This window comes from Aythya ferina (assembly GCF_964211825.1).
Source record: "Aythya ferina genome assembly, chromosome: 38".
Lineage (NCBI taxonomy): Eukaryota > Metazoa > Chordata > Aves > Anseriformes > Anatidae > Aythya > Aythya ferina.
Genome location: NC_140335.1, coordinates 456,843 through 465,309, shown reverse-complemented (window position 1 = coordinate 465,309; position 8,467 = coordinate 456,843). Strand labels below are relative to the sequence as shown.

The 8,467-nt window shown below is 66.6% G+C and overlaps 2 protein-coding genes and 1 long non-coding RNA gene across 3 annotated transcripts in view; 1 reads left to right on the top strand and 2 right to left on the bottom strand.

Moving 5' to 3' along the window:
• RTN3 (reticulon 3) overlaps positions 1–864 on the top strand; it is a gene marked incomplete at its 5' end in the record, with an annotated part of 14,239 nt that extends 13,375 nt beyond the window's left edge. Inside the window, 4 exons of the mRNA XM_084502303.1 lie at positions 52–121; positions 256–302; positions 406–464; positions 612–864. Of these exons, the coding sequence (XP_084358429.1) occupies positions 52–121; positions 256–302; positions 406–464; positions 612–657 (222 nt within the window). The 3' untranslated portion in view covers positions 658–864. The remainder of the gene's footprint in view (positions 1–51; positions 122–255; positions 303–405; positions 465–611) is intronic.
• A 415-nt stretch (positions 865–1,279) lies between these two features.
• Positions 1,280–2,428, bottom strand: LOC311426193. The gene is made up of 2 exons (XR_014686616.1): positions 2,281–2,428; positions 1,280–2,228 (listed from the first exon to the last, which is right to left on the bottom strand). It is a non-coding gene; the product is annotated as an uncharacterized lncRNA (long non-coding RNA).
• A 106-nt stretch (positions 2,429–2,534) lies between these two features.
• Positions 2,535–8,339, bottom strand: ZFTA (zinc finger translocation associated; the record flags this gene model as incomplete). Its single annotated transcript, XM_084502302.1, is given in 5 exon segments — positions 2,535–2,644; positions 4,010–4,265; positions 4,267–4,478; positions 6,579–6,941; positions 7,960–8,339. Coding segments are annotated over 5 exon segments (981 nt in total). The 5' UTR covers positions 8,000–8,339.
• Positions 8,340–8,467: the final 128 nt, after the last annotated feature.

The window sequence follows — 8,467 nt, the reverse complement described above, 5'->3', positions numbered from 1 at the left end:
AAAAAAACGACCCCAAAATCCCCCCGTTTACCCCCAAAACTCTGTCCCCAGCTGGCCGTGGCCATGTGGCTCCTGACCCACGTGGGAGCCGTCTTCAACGGCATCACCCTCCTCATCCTCGGTAAATATCCCCCCCCCAATTAAAAAAAAAGGGGATGCCCCCCCTCTAATTAACGAGCTGAGCTTCGTTAGGGGGCTGTGGCCCCCCCCCCGGGGTGAGCGTTGACCCCCTTTTATCCCCCCCCCCCCCAAAAGCTGACCTGCTGGCCTTCACCGTGCCGCCTTTCTACGAGAAATACAAGGTGAGCGCCCCAAAATGCTGCTGGGGGGGCACCGGGACCCCCCCCCCGCACGATGGGGACCCCCCCTCATTTTATTTTGTGTCCCCCCCCCCCCCCCAATCAGGCACAGATCGACCACTACGTGAACATGGCCCGCGAGCAGAGCAAGTCCCTCGTCGAAAAGTGAGCGGCACCGGGACCCCCCCCCGGTCATTGGGACCCCCCCCCGGTCATTGGGACCCCCCCCTGGTCATTGGGACCCCCCCCAGGTCACCGGGACCCCCCCCAGGGTCACCGGGACCCCCCCCATCACCTTTCCTCTCCCCCCAGGGTCCAAGCGAAGGTCCCGGGCATGGCCAAGAAGAAGCCGGAATAAACCAAAATTTTGGGGGGGGGGGGGCAAGAAATATTGGGGTGCCCCCCCCTCACCACCCCCCCATCCATCTCCGTCTGTCCTCCCCCCCCCCAAACCTTGGACTTGGCCTCCCGTTTGTTTTTTTTTGGGGGGGGGGGGGGTAAAAACCCAGCCCCCCCCCCCCCCTTTCCACTCCACCCATCCCCCCCCCCCCTTGCTCGTCGTCCCCCCCCCCAATTAATTTTTTTTAACGTTAACGAGGTGAAATGTCTGTAACTGCTGTAATTTTGGGGGGGGGGGGGGGCTCAACCCCCCCCCAGTGCCCCCCCCCCCCAAAACGGCTCCGTGTCCTTGTGTGACCCCCGCTGTCAGCTCTGTGCCCCCCCCCCCCACAAAAAACAGGCACCAGGGGGTGCCCCCCCACACCGACCCCCCCCCCCAAAATTTCGTGTCGTGTCCCCCCCCATCCCAAATTTCCCCCCCCCCCCCCCCCCCGTGACGTGAGCCGGTCTCGGCGGGGGGGGGCTCAATAAAACACCGTGACGGACGCCTCCGGCCCCTTGCCTTGCTTCGTGGCCCCCCCCCCCCCAAAAAAAATATGTCCCCCCCCCCCCAAAATATGTCCCCCCCCCCCGCCTGCCGCTTCACAGGGCCTCAGGGACGGGTTTATTGGGGGGGTCGCTTACAAAACTGGGCGTAAAAAAACCAAAAATGGGGGCGCGGGAGGGGGGGGGGCGCATAAATAGGGGGGCACCGCGGGGGGGGGCCACGGGGGACGCGGGGGGGACCGGTGACGGCGGGGGGGGGGCGGTTGGGGACCATTGGGACCACCAAAAGGGACCCCCCTGGGGGCTGGTGGCACCAGTATGGGGCTCCCTGGGGACTGGTGACACTGGGAGGGGACTCCCTGGGGACCAGTGACACCAGTAAGGGACCCACTGGGGAACCCCTGGGGACCAGTGCCACCAGTATGGGACTCCCTGGGGACTGGTGACACTGGGAGGGGACCCCCTGGGGACCAGTGACACCAGTAAGGGACCCACTGGGGACCCCCTGGGGATCAGTGACACCAGTAAGGAACCCACTGGGGAGCCCCTGGGGACCAGTGACACCAGTAAGGGACCCACTGGGGAACCCCTGGGGACCAGTGCCACCAGTATGGGACTCCCTGGGGACTGGTGACACTGGGAGGGGACCCCCTGGGGACCAGTGACACCAGTAAGGGACCCACTGGGGACCCCCTGGGGATCAGTGACACCAGTAAGGAACCCACTGGGGAGCCCCTGGGGACCAGTGACACCAGTAAGGAACCCATTGGGGACTGGTGACACCAGTAAGGGACCCCCTGGGGACCAGTGACACCAGTAAGGGACCCACTGGGGACCCCCTGGGGACCAGTGACACCAGTAAGGAACCCACTGGGGTCTGGTGACACTGGGAGGGGACCCCCCGGGGACCAGTGACACCAGTAAGGGACCCACTGGGGACCGGTGACACCAGTAGGGGACCCATTGGGGACCCCCTGGGGACTGGTAACACTGGGAGGGGACCCCCTGGGGACCCACTGGGGACCAGTGACACCAGTAAGGGACCTACTGGGGACCCCTGGGGACCAGTGACACCAGTAAGGAACCTACTGGGGACCCCCTTTGGACTGGTGACACTGGGAGGGGACCCCCTGGGGCCCAGTGCCACCAGTATGGGACCCCCTGGGGACCAGTGCCACCAGTTGGGGACCCCCCAGCTCTGCGGGGCCCAGCAGTGACACCGGGGGGGGGGGGGGGCCAGAGGGGACCGGGGACACCTTGGGGGGGGGGGGGGGGGCAGGACCCCCCCAAAATGTCCCTTCTGTCCCCACGTCCCCCCCCCCATTCAGGGCTCAGGTGGTGCAGGGGGGGTCAGGGGGGGCCCTGCGGGGGGGGGGGTGACCCCCGCGTCCCCCCCACCCCCCCTGCTTCGGCCTCTTCCTCCTCCTCCTCTTCCTCGGCGGGGCTGGGGGGCGCTGGGGCTGTGGGGGGGGGACAAACAGGTCCCCTGTCCTGTCCCCAAATGGCTCGTGTCCCCCCCCCCCCCCCCGGGTTCCCACGGCCACCCCAAGACCCCAACCCCCCCCCAGCGTCCCACTGTCCCCGTGTCCCCAATGTCCCCATTGTCCCCGTGCCATCCCATAGCCCTATGTCCCCACACTGTCCCCATCACCCCCCCATTGTCCCCATGTCCCCACACCCTCCCCACGTCCCCATCACCCCCCTGTCCCCATTGTCCCCAAGTCCCCATTGTCCCCATGACCTCCCATATCCCCATTGTCCCCATGTCCCCATCACCCCCATGTCCCCATTGTCCCCATCACCCCCATGTCCCCATTGTCCCCATCACCCCCATTGTCCCCATGTCCCCATCACCCCCCATATCCCCATTGTCCCCAAGTCCCCATTGTCCCCATCACCCCCATCACCCCCCAGTCCCTATTGTCCCCATGTCCTCATCACCCCCCTTGTCCCCATTGTCCCCATGTCCCCATTGTCCCCATCATCCCCCTCACCCCCATTGTCCCCATGTCCCATTTGTCCCCATGTCCCCCTCACCCCCCAGTCCCCATTGTCCCCATCACCCCCATTGACCCCATTGTCCCCATGTCCCCATTGTCCCCTGGTCCCCATCACCCCCCATATTCCCCTCACCCCCATGTCCCCATTGTCCCCATCACCCCCCAGTCCCTATTGTCCCCATGTCCCCATCACCCCCCCTTGTCCCCATGTCCCCAATGTCCCCATGTCCCCATGTCCCCCTCACCCCCATTGTCCCCATGTCCCCATCACCCCCCTGTCCCCATCACCCCCATATCCCCATTGTCCCCATCGTCCCCATCACCCCCATTGTCCCCATTGTCCCCACGCCCCACCCATGTCCCCATTGTCCCCATGTCCCCAAGTCCCCATCCCCCCCATGTCCCATTTGTCCCCATCATCCCCATCACCCCCCTTGTCCCCATTGTCCCCTTTGTCCCCATGTCCCCATTGTCCCCATCACCCCCCTTGTCCCATTGTCCCCTTTGTCCCCATTGACCCCATTGTCCCCATGTCCCCATTGACCCCATTGTCCCCATGCCCCCCCCATATCCCCATTGTCCCCAAGTCCCCATTGTCCCCATCATCCCCATCACCCCCCATATCCCCATTGTCCCCTTTGTCCCCATTGACCCCATTGTCCCCATGTCCCCATTGACCCCATTGTCCCCATGCCCCCCCCATATCCCCATTGTCCCCAAGTCCCCACTGTCCCCATCATCCCCATCACCCCCCATATCCCATTGTCCCCATGTCCCCATCACCCCCCTTGTCCCCATTGTCCCCATGCCCCCCTCCCCTCTCACCATCCTCCTCTCCACCCCTCGCGCCGCCGTCCCCCTCCTCCTCCTCCTCTTCCTCCACCACCTCCTCCTCCTCCACCACCTCCTCCTCCTCCTCCTCCTCCTCCTCCTCTTCCTCCTCTTCCTCCCCGCAGGCCCTCAGCAGCTCCCCTTTTTCGGCCGCCCCCAGGGCGAGGCTGGCGGGGTGGGCGGCCAGCGCGTGGCGCCGAATGTCCCCGAGGTGCAGCGAGGGGAGGGCGCGGGCGCAGAGGAGGCAGCGCAGGCGGCTCCCCCCCGCCTCCAGGTCCAGCAGCAGCTCTGCCCGCAGCCACCCCCGCAGCGAGTCCCCCGTCCCCCGTGTCCCCCCCACTGTCACCGGTGGTGGTGGCGGTGGCGGCGGTGACCCCCCCGGGCCCTTTGTTGAGGCCTCGTGGGGACGGGGGGCCGCGGGGACAGCCCCGGAGGGGGTGGCGGCGGCGAGGGGGTGGGCAGCCTGTTGGGGGGTGGGGGGGTGTTAGGAAGGGGGGAGGGTGTGTGTGGGGGGGGGGGGAAATGGGGACACCCAGGGGACACCCTGGGGACACCTCAGGGATGTGGGGGGCAAACGGGGCTTGGGGATAGGGGTTGGGGGCAATGGGGACACTTTGGGGACATGGGGATAGGGGTTGGGGGCCATGGGGGCACCTTGGGGACACTTTGGGGACACTTTGGGGACCTGGGGATAGGGGTTGGGGGCAATGGGGGCACCCTGGGGACACCCTGGGGACATGGGGATAGGGGTTGGGGGTAATGGGGCGCCCTGGGGACACTTTGGGGACATGGGGATAGGGGTTGGGGGCAATGGGGACACCTTGGGGACACTTTGGGGACACTTTGGGGACCTGGGGATAGGGGTTGGGGGCAATGGGGACACCTTGGGGACACCCTGGGGACATGGGGATAGGGGTTGGGGGTAATGGGGCGCCCTGGGGACACTTTGGGGACATGGGGATAGGGGTTGGGGGCAATGGGGGACACCTTGGGGACACTTTGGGGACACGGGGATAGGGGTTGGGGGCAATGGGGACACCTTGGGGACATCACAAGGACACGGGGGGCTCCTTGGGGACATGGGGACGTGGGTTAGGGGCAATGGGGACACCTTGGGGCACCTTGGGGACACTTTGGGGGCATGGGGATAGGGGTTGGGGGCCATGGGGACACCTTGGGGACATCACAAGGACATGGGGGGCTCCTTGGGGACATGGGGACGTGGGTTAAGGGCAATGGGGACACCTGGGGGGCACCTTGGGGACACCTTGGGGACACGGGGATAGGGGTTGGGGGCCATGGGGGCACCTTGGGGACATCACAAGGACATGGGGGACACTTTGGGGACATGAGGATATGGGTTGGGGGCAATTGGGACACCTTGGGGGCTCTTTGGGGACACCTTGGGGGCATTTTGGGGACATGGGGATAGGGGTTGGGGGCAAAGGGGACACCTGGGAACACCTCAGGGATGTGGGGGGGCAAATGGGACTTGGGGATAGGGGTTGGGGGCAATGGGGGCACCTTGGGGACACTTTGGGGACACTTTGGGGACACTTTGGGGACATGGGGATAGGGGTTGGGGGCAATGGGGACACTTTGGGGACACCCCAAGGACATGGGGGACACTTTGGGGCCATGGGGACACCCTGGGGACACTTTGGGGACACCTTGGGGACACTTTGGGGACACAGGAATAGGGGTTGGGGGCCATGGGGACACCTTGGGGACACTTTGGGGACCTGGGGGCTCCTTGGGGACCCCCTGGGGATTCTCTGGGGACGGGGCTTGGGGGCAATGGGGACAATTTGGGGACCCCCCTGGGGACACTTTGGGGACCCCCCTGGCACCCCGGGGACACGGGCTGGGGGTGGGGCCTGCGGAGGGACCGCCCCGTGTGGGCGGGGCCGAGTGGAAAGGGGCGGGGCCAAAGACACCGGGGTGGGGCCTATAGGGGGAGACCTGGAGCAGGGGGGTGGGGCTTAACCGAGTCTGTCTAGGGGGCGTGGCTGGGAAAAGTGGGCGTGGTCTGCGCGGCTGGGCGAGCCTCGGGGCGTGGCTTGTCTTAAAGGGGCACCGCCGGTTAAAAATGGGCGGGGCTCGGTAGGAGTGGGCGTGGCCCACAAAAAAAGGGGCACGGCCTGGCTTAAAGGGGGCGGGGCCCTCGTGGGGGGGGGGCAGATTTAAAGGGGCAATGGCTCAGGTTAAAGGGGCAATGGGGCAGCTATGGTGGGTGCTGCCTTAAAGGGGTCCAATGTTAAAGGGGCAATGGGGTAGATATGGTGGGTCCCACCTTAAAGGGGTCCCACCTTAAAGGGGCAATGGGGGCAGCTATGGTGGGTCCCACCTTAAAGGGGTCCCACCTTAAAGGGGCAGTGTGGCACTCTAGTGGGTCCCACCTTAAAGGGGTCTCACCTTAAAGGGGCAATGGGGCACTCTAGTGGGTCCCACATTACAGGGGTCCCACCTTAAAGGGGTCCCACCTTAAAGGGGCAATGGGGCAGCTCAAAGGGGACCCACTTAGAGGACCCCCGGCCGCGAGGACCCTCCCCAGCAGCCATACCTGGCCCGCGGCCGCCGCCGGGCCCCCCATCGGGGTGAGCTGGGGGTCCCAGGTGGGCGTCCCAGGAGCGGAGGACGAGCTGCTTCTCGCGGGGCCCCCAGGCGCCGGAGTAGGGGTGCTTCTGGCGGATGTGGCGCTTGATGGTGCTGAGCTTGAGGGTGGCGAGGGCGCTGCCGCAGACCATGCAGAGCATCCCGTGCCGCGCCGCGTTGAACTCCATCAGGTACTCGGCCCGCCAGCGCTCGTGGTAATACCGCCGGTGGTCCCGACCCGGGATACGGCTGCGACCCGGCCGTGACGCCCGCGCCTCGCAGTGGTCTGAGCTCCGCCGGCCCCCCCGCGGCCCCGGACCCGGCGGGGAGGCTGTTGGGGGGGGGGGGGGTTATGGGGTCAGGGAGGGGGGCAGGAGATGGAGGGAGGGGGTTTTAGGGGGGTTTTAGGGGTGTCAGGGTTATAGGGGTGGTAGGGGTGGGGGGTGTATGGCTATGGAGGGGTCTATGGGGGTTGCTGGGCATGGGGGGGGGTCTCAGATGGGGGTCTGGGGGCTGCTGGGGATGGGGGGGGTCTTGGGGGTCCCGCAGCAGAGGGTCAAAGGGGGTCAAAGGGGTGAGGGGTGGGAAAAGGGGGGGGGGGGAATGGGCAGGGGGCATCTGAAAGGGGTGGGAGGGGTCTTAAAGGGGCAGCGCACTGCAAGGGGCGGGGCTTGGGAAAGGGGCGGGGCATTTCAAAGGGGCGTGGCGCCCAAAAGGGGAGGGGCCCTTAAAGGGATGGGGGCAGTTTAATGGGGCTGGGGGCAGTGAAGGGGAGGGGGCGCCTGAAAGGGGAGGGGGCGTCTGAAAGGGGAGGGGGAGTCTTAAAGGGACAGGGGCTGGTGAAGGGGGTGGGGGTGTCTTAAAGGGACAGGGGCAGCTGAAAGGGATGGTGACATCCTAAAGGGATGGGGGGCAACCTAAAGGAATGGGGGCACCCTAAAGGGATGGGGGGCACCTTAAAGGGACGGGGACATCCTAAAGGGATGGGGGGCACCTCAAAGGGATGGGGGGCACCTTAAAGGGACAGGGACATCCTAAAGGGATGGGGACATCCTAAAGGGATGGGGGGCACCTTAAAGGGATGGGGGCACCCTAAAGGGATGGGGGCACCCTAAAGGGATGGGGGGGCACCCAAATAGGAGGGGGGCATCTTAAAGGGCCGGGGGCACACCAGAGGAGCCCAGGGGATGGCAAAACCGCCGGGCGGGGGGGGGGGCGTCTTAAAGGGCCAGCATCGCTCCCATTGTGCTCCAAAGGGGGGACCCAGCTCCCCCCACTCTGTTTGACGGGGGGGGCTCCTTAAAGGGGCCGCACCGCCTGCACCCCCCCCCCGCGGTGTCGGTGCTCACCTGCGTGGTCCGGTTGCGGGAGAGGCTGCGGGGGCTCCATGGCGGGGCCCGGGGCGGCGGCGGCGGCGGCAGGCGGGGGCCGGCCGGGGTGGGGACGCCGCCGTGGGGCCCCTGGGGCTCCTTTAAGGGCTCCTGGGTAAATTTAAAGGGGCCGCACGCCTCCTTTCCCCTCCCCCTCCCCCCCCCCCACCCCCCCATCGCCTCCCCTCCGGCAGTGGGGGGGCTTCGGGAGGGGGGGGGGCGAGCATTGAGGTGCCACCACGTCTCGGCTCGCCCTTCTTTAAAAAAAAAGCCCCCCCCCCCAAGCCAAAATCTGGGGAGGGGGCCCCAAGGTGGGGGGGGGCAAGGGTGCTCCCCCACCCCCCCCCGCCCGCAGCATCCCCCGGGGTCCTCCAGCGCGTGGGCACCCAAGAAGCCGCTGCCCCCCCCCCCCCGCGCGCCCCGCGCTGGCCCCACCCCTTTGGACCAAAAGGGGGCGTGGCTTAGGTGCGAGGCCACGCCCCCACCA